General features: G+C 36.2%; 1 protein-coding gene across 2 annotated transcripts; it reads left to right on the forward strand.

The window, feature by feature from the left end:
• The first annotated feature begins 3,293 nt into the window (after positions 1-3,293).
• Positions 3,294-13,824, forward strand: LOC120340983 (uncharacterized). 2 transcript variants are annotated; one of them, XM_039409392.2, is made up of 15 exons: positions 3,294-3,562; positions 4,151-4,261; positions 4,571-4,736; positions 5,568-5,685; positions 6,329-6,515; positions 6,661-7,116; positions 9,945-10,143; positions 10,403-10,535; positions 10,601-10,736; positions 10,863-10,988; positions 11,278-11,499; positions 11,699-11,806; positions 11,895-12,122; positions 12,329-12,469; positions 12,830-13,824. In XM_039409392.2, the coding sequence occupies exons 1-15, from the start codon at positions 3,461-3,463 to the stop codon at positions 13,649-13,651; spliced, it is 3,255 nt and encodes a 1,084-aa protein (XP_039265326.2). In that variant the 5' UTR covers positions 3,294-3,460; the 3' UTR covers positions 13,652-13,824. The 2 variants fall into 2 exon arrangements, with proteins under 2 accessions (XP_039265326.2, XP_039265327.2); XM_039409393.2 differs by having other exon boundaries at positions 11,296-11,499.
• Positions 13,825-13,858: the final 34 nt, after the last annotated feature.

A 13,858-nucleotide genomic window follows, 5' to 3' on the forward strand; every position in this document is an offset into this window, starting at 1 on the left:
AGGCAAGGAAGGATAGTATCGTCTCAACTCCCGTTTCAGATTTATTACATCTTTTTTGTCCGAACCTTCGATACTGCGCTAAAAAAATGAGGTTTCTGCGCTGTACCAGTTTTAAATCGTTTTTGGTGGACTACTAGTATAAAATCGAAATAATTTTGCATGTATCAATTCCGTTTTTGTTTTTTTCTAAAATCAAGCTTAATTGAAGATGAGCTGGGCTAACTAAAAGCGCGTGTGCGTTACACACGTAAGTGCCTGAGCTATGCAAGTCGTGCGACTGTTGACACACGGCCATACCTAATGCAGGTGAGAACTCATTAGATTCTGAAACAAGACTCCTATCTAGCTTTAATACTCGTGACAAAGAATCCGTTGACTACTGAATATTTAGGGACAGGCCGACTCCTCTGTTTTGTACATGAATGGCAGAAACCACATATTATGCATTGCGAATTGTGCTTCCTTTTCGACATGATTACATAGCTGATAGATAAAATGAGCATAACTTAACATTAAATATCAAAAAATAGAATTTGCAAATGAGTGTGGTAGTAGGAGTAGTATCAAATAGGGATTTAAATCCCATTCGTTTTTAGGTTACAAAATTAAGTGATTTTAATAAACCTATCCGTCATCTCGGAATCGGATAATAGTCGGGAAACTTCACCCCAGAGTCACAAAATATCATCTTTCGCCAAAAAAGTCACTAAATCCTTCATTTTACTGGCGGGGTAAGTCTTGCCGGGAAGCAGCATGCAAAACTACGACTCGTCAACTCCCAATGGTGCAAATCCATTCGAAACTTCTAAATCTTCGAAATGTTTTAGGTAATAAAGTATGATGAGCTGATTATCGGACATTCGGAAACCCTCGCTGTGAATTTCTTTCTGAAAAACTACTCCGGATTAAGAGACCGAAAGAGAAGTTATAAGGCAGTAAACAGATGAGGGTTATAGACAATCGATTATGACGTCTGAAGACTTTTCTAGGAGAGGCGAGTTCTATCTTATCTGGGAAATAAACACAACGAAGCAACATTTTGTCCATGGAAAAAATTGCAGTTTGTGAGACAAAAGAGAGCCAATTACAATTAATATATTTTTTTAAGTATACCTAACGGCATTACTAGAGTCACACTCTCCGTTTGTACGGGGGGACTATGAACTCACGTTAAAAAAAATATCGAAGAGCACGGCGATTATATCCAACTTTCATTGACGCCTTCCGAGATACGTATGTTTATTCAGTACAAGTCATTATAGTTGCTCACTGGCGAGTGCACCAGCAGAAACTGGTGACCGTACATTTGAACCCATGTGTATATCCACGGGTTCAATCTATATGCGGGTGCTAAAACCCATGGGTTAGGGTTAGTATGGGTTCAACTATCCGAAAAACAAAAAAAATTCCATAGGTGCAATTGTCATGGGTTCAAATGTACGTGGGTTCAAATGTAATGGAACCGCAGAAACTAGGTGTTCAAGATTCTGCATTGCAATCGTGAGTGAGTCAGTATGAATATCAAAGATTGATCCACAAGACTAAGATTTTCCCAAAAACTCTGGATTAAAATTTCATTATGATATAAATGAAATAAATAAAAGCTGTTATTAAAATTCGTCCATAATGAAAAAAATTATGCGTCTTTGGGCCAAAAATTGTTCATCATCGTTGCCGAACAATCTTTAAATTATATTCTACTACTTTAATCGCCATATTATTGGATACTTTTGCAATCGAATCATATCAAACGTATCACGGTGCCAGATATCAAACATCAACATTTGTTCAGATTGGTTGACTGAACGTTACATACATTACACTTTCACGTAATTAACACATTCAAAGGAGACCAACAGCGCGAAGACTCGAAATTGTAATGACTAAACAACCTCCGAAGCAGCTGCGTTCAGGTGTGACGTCACTATGTCTTATCAATTCCCGAGACGGAATTTTCTTCAGCGACGAAACAGTGGAATGCTTTCTATCTATCATGACAGACAGCACAGCGTCGCAATATATAATATTGGGTAGTCAGATAGTCCTAAAGATGTACTTCGCGCTTGTTTTGAGAAAATATGATTGAATAGCTTTAAGATATGAGAAAACATAAATAATCATACTTAGAAAAAGGAACTTTTTCAAGTTTTGTTTTTAAAAACACGAAGTGCGGAAGAGCGATATTTATAGAGTAGTAATATTTCAGATACAATCAACGATATTTGTGAAATAGAAATACCAAACAAAAATATGAACCCTGCCATTGTGATATATTAGATTCTAGTAACATTTGTTATTGCATTCGACTTAGGTGTGGTTCTTACATAATATGGAGCACAGTGGGGTATTCCGGATTTATTTGAATTAATGGTATCAGTATTATGGTGCGACAATCATACAGCAGTTTATTTTGGAAAATTTTTGGACCGCCTGAAGTATGCGCACCAAGATGGCGCACAACCTGAACTCAGGTTGTGTACCAGGTTAGGGTTCAGGTTGTGCGACATATTGGTGCGCATACTTCAGGAGCACCAAATTTTCAAGTATCATAACATAATTTTCAAAAATTGAGTCGAAGGTTTCAAAATATTATTTCATATGAGTATGCGTCACTGAAGAAGAAGCACGCAAAACGTTTTTGTTCACGTTTATCGAATTTTCTAACAATGATTTTTCTATCCTAAACAAATTTTAGTTCAAACCAAAAATCCTATTTTGCTGGATATTTGCCAAATTTCTATCGATAAAATGAATGTCATGTACGCAGTGGATTGACCGTAATAGTTCTTATTTGTCGTGTTTCAATCGAAATAATACACGGGCTTAAAATTTATGCATTTAACGAAACTAGTTCAATTCACAAGCACCGAGTGACTGGCTGTGTTTGGTATAATATCATCATCAAATTTAACACAAATGTAAATTTAATATCGCAAATACGCTTTCAAACTTTTAATGGAAGCATGGTACTTTTTCTTTACTGGCGCAGCCGGGCTCAGCTAGTGGTGGCCACCGCATCGCTAATTGACATGCCCCAGAGACGACGACTGCATGAATCCCATCTAATGTTATTAGTGCCACGGAATTATCAGACCTCTTGTCGTAGAAAAGCAATTTGAGTTATCTCTGAATACAATATCAGCTGACTCTGTAAATTATACCGGCAGTTGATCTGGACAGCTATCTTGGTTTCCATAGGAAAACCCACGACGAAGGATTTTATTTAATGTATATATAGGCTAAACCAAACTACGATTTCATGAATATTGATATTTTTATCTGTTTTTTAATTATATTTTATTACTGTAAGTCAAAGGTTTGAGTTGAGGACTTCCATAATATTAATATAAAGCAAGAAACAGCTGAATTTTGAAGGGCTGGTTTATGCACGTTCTTAATCAGCTAAAGATCCAATTACAAAAAGGAATATTTAAATTAATTGCATAATCAGGATATCATCATGTCTACAACCGGGTATGAAAACATGCTGGAAAAATATCGAGATGTTGATGAAGATGAAATTATGTCAGGATTGTCTAAAGATGAACTTGCACGCCTGGAGGTTAGTTCCTCAATACTAATAAAAAATATCTGACTTGAATGCTTGGAATGGCCTATATTGCCTTTTTTCGATAACGATAATGCGAAAGTATGGCGCACCCAATAATGTTGGAGTTTTTATCCAATCTTCAGATCGTTGTTATATAACGCTAAAAACTGAACTGGGCGATTCAAGGTGTTGGCAGTAAAATTGAAAAATGTTCATATATATATACAGCTTTCCTGACCAGGAAAATTCGTTTATTTCATTAAATTCGTTCAGAAGCGGCGATTCAACTTAATTTTCACTTCTGGTTTCTGATTAAGCAGCGATCTAGATTCCAATTTCAAATCGCTAAAACGGCCAATTTTTAATAAGAATATACAGTACAAGTAACAAAGGTATACATCGTTCACTCACGAGCGAAGATGTTCCGAAGCGAAATCATGGCTTATCAACATGAAATTAAACGAGAAACCCATACCTAAAATATTCAAATGAACTTCCAATGGAGAGCGGTAATGGTTCTACGCCCTCCTGGCGTTGAACGCGATCTACAGCAATTCTTCTAAATAAGATTGAAATAATTTTTCTGTTTTCATATTTCAGAGCGAAATAGACAGAGAGATATTAGAAAAACCTCCAGATCTAGAAGAGCCTTATGCGTCAGATGGATACACAACTGCTACAACTTCGTCAGATGATTCGGATTCAGATCATGTGAAAAACCGTTTATTTTTATACTTCTTACTATAGTTAGATTGGGGTTCTAATCTTAATATCTTGGGTTATCAATGACAACACGAGACTAACCCCATAAGACCAATGGTTCAGAGTCGCCACAGCACATATACAAAATAGTGTGGTGGTGCTATATCTACAAGAGTATATATTCATCTCTTCATTTATATCATTTTTGAAAAATGTACGGGGTTGATCATTTGGGAGTATCTATTGGAAACGCTGTCCAAGTTCTTTTTAAAAAACTTCCTCATTTTTTGAATAAATTCACTTGGAACTGTTTGATAGGCTGACGAAGAGCCACCTCCCAGAGAACAGCAGACAAAAGAACCAGAAGAAGTTAGTCACGAGCCAGCATTCGTTAAAGGGAAGCCCGAAGCTTTTGCTATAGGAAAATTGGATAAAACACAATTACGACCTGTACCGAAGACTCTTACGAGACAGAAAAGTAAAGGTAAATAGCTTTGACAAGTTTGAATGTGGGAACCCGATTTTTTTTTCAGTAATATTTAGGAATTTTCTTCAACCGACAGCGTGATAGGTCACATGTAAACGATTCGAAGTAGTGTGAGACGTATAAAAAATAGAAATTTCTTAAATTTATTAAATGCAAGCAATAATATATATACAAAGTAGTTTCCTGCAATTCAAGGGTAAACGAGATAAATTTTGACTTGTCAATTTAATCGAAACGCTGATTTAGGACAAAAAGGTCAACATTGTCCCATGAGCCTGAAACTTCATATTCAATATTGCCGTGTATATTATTCTAGGATATTATTTAACCTCGTTGGGTTACATTAAAAGCGATTTCAATTTCGTGACTCGCTGTATTTATTCACCAGGGAATGAAACCAGATTGATGGTTAACATCTACTATTGACATATACTTTGTAAATGTATGAGATTCCATTATTATTGCGAGCACAACTACCGCACTATGTGTGACAAAACGAGACCACTTGAACAACCACGACGAGATTTTTTACTTACTATCGTTGCTTCAGTATAAAAACCTTTGTACAATCTTGCTAGGAAGTGAGCAGGCGCATGGATATAGACTTACAATGACCTGCTTAGTTGTAGTTGGCAACTGGAAAAGTAATTGAGAAAGCTTGTAATATTTAATCAATGTAGTCTTAGACTCAGTCGGTGAATCCTATTTGTATTTATAAGATAATATTATGGAGTTTTTGTTGATGCAAAACACCACTGTATTATTAAGCAAAATTGTGCCCATGATTTTTAATCATCGCAAAATCTGATCTGTACAAACATTTTTCAGATAAACATACCTTCAAATTACCTGCATTGAAGAAAACTACAGGAAATAAAAATCCAAGTGGGGATGGTAAAGCTGATTTGAAAGATGAACTCATTCAAGCAGTCAAGAAGAAAGATAAGTAAGTGCATTTGATTACTGCAATAAATCTTTACAATGGGTAGTTCCATAATATATATGATAAAAAGTTTTGACTAATTTTTAAAATATAACGAAAAAAAATTCAACGAAATTAGAAAAATGGAAAGAAGGAAAAAAGAAAAACTTATATACTATTCGTTATGATGTATTCAAATAATTATTCAATTAGATTTTCAATCAATCATTCTTAAATTACAATGCAAACTCTTTCTAGCTTTGTACTTTTGAACCAATTTTTGAATAATTTATAATGAGTGACCGCAAAATAGGGTTTAAAAGTATTGTATTGTTTGTATCTCGACTAAAATGAGTTATTGAAGTCATCTTGGCCAAATAGCTTCGTTAAAATATAGTCCTATAACATATCTGATATCGCCATTCAATATCTTGCAGAAGTATAACATGTTTAGTGATATATTTTATCCTTTTCTCGTATTGCTTCATCAAGTTGACTCATTTGTTTAGCTAGCACATCAAATTTAAAACGTGTTTGTTATCGAGCTCTGACATCGACTTCCAAAACATATTATTCGTTGTGATCCATATATATTTAATGAATCAGGGTTGGCTTTGTGGTCACATTATAAATGCATAACAAGTAATATTTTTTTTTTTTCAAACAGACGAAGAACAAAGCGGGGAAATAGCAGCGGTGTGGTTATGAGGCGCCCAAGTTGCGGCGTTTCGAGAACTCGCAGAAATTCAAAAGTTATTCGACATAGGGATGGGAACGAACACCAACTAGATAGTTTCGTCAACAAAAACTTTGTGACAAGTGAGATGCTGAACTTGAGACCTAAACTGCGAAAGGTGAGAATTTCAAAAATATTTATGCTTTTAAGCATTGCGTGAAATTACTGGACAATTTACCGCAAACAAAGTCACAAAGATAATTTTAACTGGTGAAATAGTTATAACGGAAACCAGATTACTGGAACAACAATAAATTTTCCAGGTTCAAATCAAAGAACCAAAATTGGTACTCCCTGAAGAATTACATGGCGTCAGCTTCAACAGAATCACTGCTGGAGCCAGGAGGAAGAATGAAGAGGGAGAACTTGATGAAGAAGACATTGATGAAATGGAACCAGAGCCTGCTATCAGTGAGGATGGCAATGCTTCGCGTAGTTCTGCGTTTGGTTATGACGCCGATAATGACGTCACACCCTCCCTGAGCGACGAAAGTTCGGCACTCCCGGGCGATGACTGTGAAACTGAACCAGAAAAACAAGGTCGGAAAAAGGCCATGTCAGAAAGCAGCGAAGCTCCAAGTGACGGACCTCTTACTATGGCATCAACCACAAGTACGAGCGCAGATTCATGTGACGTGTTTGGAGAACTTTCAATAAATCCAAACAGCGTGGAAGAGATGATTGAGAGGGTACGAGATGATGACCCAATGCTCACAGAGGTAAGTGGTATAAAAATTCAGCAACCTCATATCAACCTAATAATGTAATGAAAAGGTTATAGATTATTTGATGATTTAATATGAAACGCAAAGTGTAGTACTTCTTAATTCAGATGACATTTCTGAAAAAATAACTCACTTCACGTAGTCTTTCTCGGATTCGTTCAGCTCTTCCCGTAGATTTATTGAATTTGCACATAATATACAGAAACAGCGTTGTAAGTAAAGAGTGCGTGATGAAACATTACACATGACGATATTCGATTATTTTCCATCCTAAAAGATTATTCCTTGATTAAGTTGCCAGATTATGACACATATTATGTCCGTAGTTGACGATGGGTCACATTGGCAAATTCCCAGGTCAAAATACATTACAACCCTTTCGTACTAATGCCAACTGTCAAATCGATGAAGGAGTTATCAGCATCAATCACGTATATAATTTGATCGCCGTTTCTCTTTGTCCGAATATCCCCTTTCTTGTTTGTTAAACTCAATCCAAACACTAAAACTGGCATGTATACATCTTTAAAATGTTCAGATCATGTGCCATTTTCCCGAAAAGTTTATGCAATATGACATCGCTTTTGCATGGTAGTTCCTCCCCTTTTTTTCATGGGCCATTTATAAACCTAATAGTTTTTAATAGGACTGTGGCCCACCTCAAAAAGTGCCCGTGGCCCTGCATTGGGCCAAGGCCCACTGGTTGAGAACCGGTGCTTTAGCACGACCTCAAACAACGAATCTTCGAAATCTACTTTCATTCTTATCATAAAAATGGCGATAACATGGTAATGTTATTGGTTCTGTCAGTTTCACCTTGCTCCTGAAGCTGAGCTATAAATAACGATCCCATGAGATCAAGAAAAATAGGATATATTAAACCACGTAGTACGTGCGTGACGCGCGAACTTCGTTCCATCCGATACACGTTATCTATCACCCATTAAATTACATTACATATGATTCTATATTTATATGCCGATCCATTAATATGGCGAAGTGTTGATGACAAAGTATCATTACAAACACATACCACGATTTATATAATTGCACTTAAAATTCAAATTAAATTAGAAGAACGTATACATAAACATATATATATATTTTATGTTTGTCCTGTTTTTGAACCGTCTCGTAAATCTAAAAAGTGATATTGCAAAATTTTATCAAAATTATCTGTTTGCACAGCACTTTATCAAACATTGTTTGTATAACGGATGTGAACGGGTATATGTTCCTCGCCGCCATATGAATGGCCTCAGCCGGAGAGGCAGATTCTGGAGCCGTATACATAGCGGGTTTAGTTTTAGGGCAGTTGATGGCACAAAATGCGTACTGCCAATCAAATGATTTCATATGTCTTTAGTGTAAATTGAAAATGGCGATAAAACTGTCATACCAAGCTCTGTGTAAAGTTTTTTTGGTACTCCCGAAGTATGTTAATCAAGATGGCGGACACCGGAACGTAGTATGCGGACTAGGTTAGGGTTAGGCCATAATTTCAGGTCCCCGAATTCGTAATACAACTAAAATGAGGAAAATTGGCCTAACCCTAACCTGGTACACATACTACGTTCCGGTGTCCGCCATCTTGGTTCACATACTTCAAGAGAACCGTTTTTTTTTTATAAGGATGTCGGACAAAAAAGTGACCCTTGTTGGTGGCGTTAAAAGTATAAGAATGTGAATACAACCAAAAAGTTTTTTTTTCCGAAAAGAAAAAATCATAAAACCACGAACAGCGGGCATTCCACTGTTTTCACACATCTAGCCAATCGGCATGTAAACTGCGTAAATTGAATCGCGTATTAAACCTTGTTTTTATCAACTATTGGGTGACAACTTTGAAGTTACGTGCCAGAGGAACAGAGTAAATAAGATACAAATAGACGTACGATACAAAACGGGATTTTCCCTCCCGTGGGGATTGATTTATTGACGCACGCACCGGTTGACGCGGGTACGTTGCGTGGGTACGCGATGACAAAATATCTATAAAAAAAGTAGGAATTCATTGGAATTACTCATGGCTAGGGTGAATGACTGATTGGTACCTTACGTTATTATAGACTTTGATTTCAAAATTGTTGTAATTATTGTAAATTTTCATTTTCGGGCTATTACTGGCAATAAAACTTACTTCAAGGTGATAAATTCTTCATTGTCATTACGGCATTTTTCCTTCCCACAGCGACAAATTTTAGCTGGTGATATAATCACAGAAATACCAAGCATTAAACCAGACAGCTGTCTGCACTCAAATCTCACAGGTCTTGTCATCACTTTTTCTTGGCGCGGTTGTTCTCGATGGTGAGATGCTCATAGAGCCATACATTCCAATTGTTTTTCTTGGTAAAAATATAATATCGTCCTAGACGAGAATCTTTGACTAGCCTTTTCTAATATGTTTAATCTAATATATGAATATATATAATGTGCTCATTGTCGAGAAACTTATTATATTTTTATCATTTACAAACTTCAAGCATGTGGCTTTACAAGATACCAACCTATGCCATCTTAATTTTAACTTGGAAGACAAACACATTAATTCAAAACAGATTTTGTTCTTCAAGTTTCCAACTTTTTTTTTTCAAACTTATTTTTTTTTCAATAAAAATTGTTCGAATAAAATAAATATTCACCTATCATAATTTTTACTCAATAAGGAATATTGAATCTTGTCAGATCTCTGCAGCAGTTGCAATATAAAGTGAAAATCGGAGAAATTAGAAAAGTTCCAATGTGATTTGAATGTAACAGTGCTCGTATGAGTTGATGTCCTTCCTTATAGAAATAAAATTGACTTTGTTATGTTCCAGGTAAATCTAAACAACATTCATGAGGTTCCAATTGAAAGATTTGAAGAATTAGCAGATGCGATGCAAGAAAACACACGCGTAACATCATTGTTATTGGCAAACACAGGATTGACAGACAGGGCTGCCAAAGCTCTGGCGTCGATGCTTAAAAGAAATAAAACGTTGAAAAAATTGAACATCGAATCGAACTTCATCACAGGTAAATTTAAAGAAATACAAACTGAAATGGTAAAATGTTCAAAATTTTCTGCAAAATTTGGGTTCATCATTTTTATCACCGTGCATTTTAAACCACCTACCTTGATCCTAATAAAATATTATTTTTATGAATATTTTCACCTGCGAACATTTGGAATATTGTGAATATTCCAGCTTTTTTCTGCTCACGTAAGATTTTAAAATACACGTCATACTATATGAAAATGCATAAACTTTGATGACAATATTTAACTTTGCAGGGGACGGTGCTCGAAGAGTCGTGTCTGCTTTGCGAAAAAACAATAGTTTGACAGAACTTTCAATAGACAATCAAAGGCATATATTTGGTGCCAAGGTCGAGATGGAAATGAGTAAACTATTGAGGGAAAACACGTAAGTACACAATTTTATGGAATAATATGTAACTGTTTCTAATTTCACCTTTATTTTTTGAGCAGATCTCTGCTGAAGTTTGGATACCAATTCGCAAATCCAGGACCCAGAATGGCGACGTCAACTATTCTGACGAAAAACATTGACTTGGTAAGAAAGAAGAGAGTCGCTGAGGAGAAGAAGCGCAGAGAAGCAGGAGGGGTGAGTGGTGCACCGATAACGTCTATCATATTTTACCAAGTTATACTATAGTACTATTCTATGTACTATAGGATGATAGATAGAATAGATTATCTACACAGTACACAGTAAAATTTTCTTTCGTAGTCGAAACGTCCACCTCTTCGAAGACAACCAAGCAGTGAGTGGTATCGAAAAGAGAGACTTGACCGTTTAAGAAAACTACAGGAACAAACCAAAAATCTACAATACGATGCTAATGGAAAAATTAAGGTAATAAGTAAAGCTATTTAGCAAGGAAACATTGAGTTTTAAATTCCAGTCAATAATTTGTTATCAATATTTTTAAATCATACTTTAATATATATAGTGATAATGATCGAACTTTTTTTGATATTGTAACTTAAACATTGAAATGAAGTTTGGTCCATATTAAAATAAATGTACTCATTTTTATTTTCTCCGATTGCGCAAGCACTCAAACAGTACTGATATTCAAAGTTTGAAATTCATTTATTACGAATGACCTTACTAACTTGAAAATGTTTCATGCCCATCCGAGGCTTCTGATAATGTTCAGGAAGGCGAGGTGGAAAAAGTCCTGAAAAACATGAATCCGGATGAAGTGGCATTGTTGGAGAGATGGTTCACATCCAAGTTATTGGGAATGGTTGATGGTCCTCCCGTTGATAAAAGTAACGAACCAAAAGAAAAGAAAGCATCGCCGAAAATGGAGCGAATAAAACAAGAATCAAAACCCAAACAGTCGCCGGAAAAGCCAGATGTGAGTATAGCGACTATTGGCTTTTTCCACGTTACCCGAGGTGAAATAAATGTCTATAAATTTTGAATCCAGTCATATTACAACTGTAAAGCATAAAGGCAAATATGATAAAATGCGTGACATGGCTTCTATTGTATTCATTGATACATTCTATTGGAGCTTCTTGAAGTTACTTTTATGCGTGATAATTATTCAACAGGACAATCTTTTGCGACCTCCAGCTCGAGCAAAACGAAGCAAAAGTCCAGTTGCTAGCAGAGATGACTTGATGGATTCTATTCGAAAACAAAGTACTAAGCTCAAAAAAGTAAGAAATAAAGCTTGCTGAAATACATATATTTATGTTGAACTATGATAAGATTATGCCATAACTTTTATTAAATGCTTCGTGATAGGTCAAACTACGACCGTTTGAATCTCCAAGTCGACTTGGCAATACCGACTCAGATGTTGAGGTAAGACCTCTTCCAAAAGAGAAGAAAACAGATCCTCCACCACAGAATAAAGATAATTCAACGGATGAGAAAACAAAAAAGTTAAAAGATCAAGCCGGCACAACAGGAAAATCCAAAGTAGATTCTGATATCAAAACGCAGCAACCAGATACAAAAACACAATCGAAGGTATAAAGTTGTTGTATTCAACTTACTAAGCGATAATTTAGCTATTCAAAACTAATACCATTTAGCATGTTTCACGTAACAGAACGTTCCTTAAGCTTGAGAATATGTTTTATAGTCACACATATATATTATATATATCTTTATTTCATTCTGGTCCAACTCGTATTTCTATGTTTAATAGTCTACTAAACTGTTACAAACTTCAGAAGCCGAATCCAGTAGATTCATCATTAAAAACTGAAACCAGAGGCCGACAGAAAGCTCTCTCGGAACCAAAACCTGCTAAGATTGAGCCATCAAATTCGTCAAAGCAGTCATATATCTCATCGCAAAGAGAAAAAGCCAAGGTTTTTTTGTTTAATCATATAGTCTCACATATGCTTAAAAAACTGGCATATGGTATGATAGCGAAAATATATCTCTCAAAATTTTTTGATACCATCCTTGATGAAGACTCACACAGTGGTTAACAATATGCCCGAAAAGTGATTTTGCTCCTAGTAATAGTGACCCTTTTCACAACAGTGGGCTTTTTGGTCAAAATCATATTAAACAGGAAACAAATGCAGATGTTATAGGATAGATATCATTTATATTTCATTCAGTGAGTTTCATGATATAGATGTGGTATTTATATTCTTCAAATTAGCCCAAAACGGTTTTTTCGGCGCAATGTTTAAACCTTTTCGTGTTGTATATAATTACAGAGTGAAGAAGTCAAAGTGAAACCCACGATAACGAAAACCAAACCATCTTTTGATGAAGGATGTGAGCAAATTAATATACGCAACAGATCACCTGATTTAACAGCACACAAAGAGCTTACAGAAAGTAGTGACAATTCTGAACTTTTGAGTCACAAAAATGATGACGAAGCAAGGCTTTCATCCTCATCACCTGAAGTACGAGAATGGAAGGAAGGCGAGGAGTATGACAGCGACGAATATGAAGTCGTTGAAATAGAGGTCACAGATTCTTCAGAAGAACCGGAAAGTGGAGATAATGACAAGGCGTCTGGAAAAATCGAAGATAATAAAGAGAAACCGCCTACACCACGTGATTCAACCCCTAGCCCTTCTCGTGATCGTTGTTCGAGATCACCCACAGGACATTATGAAAGATTCGCACATAATCGACCACCACCCCTGAGTGCAAGTAATAGCTCGGATCACCCAGCTATCCTCAAAAGGCCCGACGACACAGATAAAGGAAACCTGGGCAGAAGTAGTTCCCCACGCATGCGCACAGCTTCGCCTATTTCATCGCATGGGTCAAATCCACGAACACCCATATCTCCTCGCACCCCCAGGTCGCCACCTAACCAACACTTGTTTGGTACGCCAAGTTATACCAGAAGCTTGTCAAGAAACAGCAACAGTTCCACAGAAAATGCCAAATCAAGCCCAAGATTCACAAGACCAACTCCTCCGAGATCCTCCCGACTAAATCGATCCAGACCGGCGGATGATGAAGAACCAATATGCCCGAAGGCGATGTCCACTATAGAGTCATTTTTTAGTTTCAAATAGGTCAATATGGGTGAGAATGGTTACCTGTGAAAGAGACCATATTGCTATCAACTTCTCTGTTATGTGTTTCATTTTTGCCAAACACTATATATATATATAACAATATTAAACACTTGCGATGGCCGCGGTCAAGGCCATGTGCTACTTACTATACCGATATATATAGCAACGCTTTATGGCCACTATGCTGGGTTTCAATCCTACTAA

Source organism: Styela clava, chromosome 14 (genome assembly GCF_964204865.1).
Source record: "Styela clava chromosome 14, kaStyClav1.hap1.2, whole genome shotgun sequence".
In the NCBI taxonomy this organism is placed as follows: domain Eukaryota; kingdom Metazoa; phylum Chordata; class Ascidiacea; order Stolidobranchia; family Styelidae; genus Styela; species Styela clava.

What these genes read in the sequence shown, in the direction of transcription:
- LOC120340983 (XM_039409392.2), top strand. Translation starts at nt 3,461, where the DNA reads ATGTCTACAACCGGGTATGAAAACATGCTGGAAAAATATCGAGATGTT. An exon ending in ATGATTCGGATTCAGATCAT is followed by an intron (nt 4,262 to 4,570) that starts GTGAAAAACCGT and finishes ACTGTTTGATAG; the next exon opens with GCTGACGAAGAGCCACCTCC. An exon ending in ATACAAAAACACAATCGAAG is followed by an intron (nt 12,123 to 12,328) that starts GTATAAAGTTGT and finishes TACAAACTTCAG; the next exon opens with AAGCCGAATCCAGTAGATTC.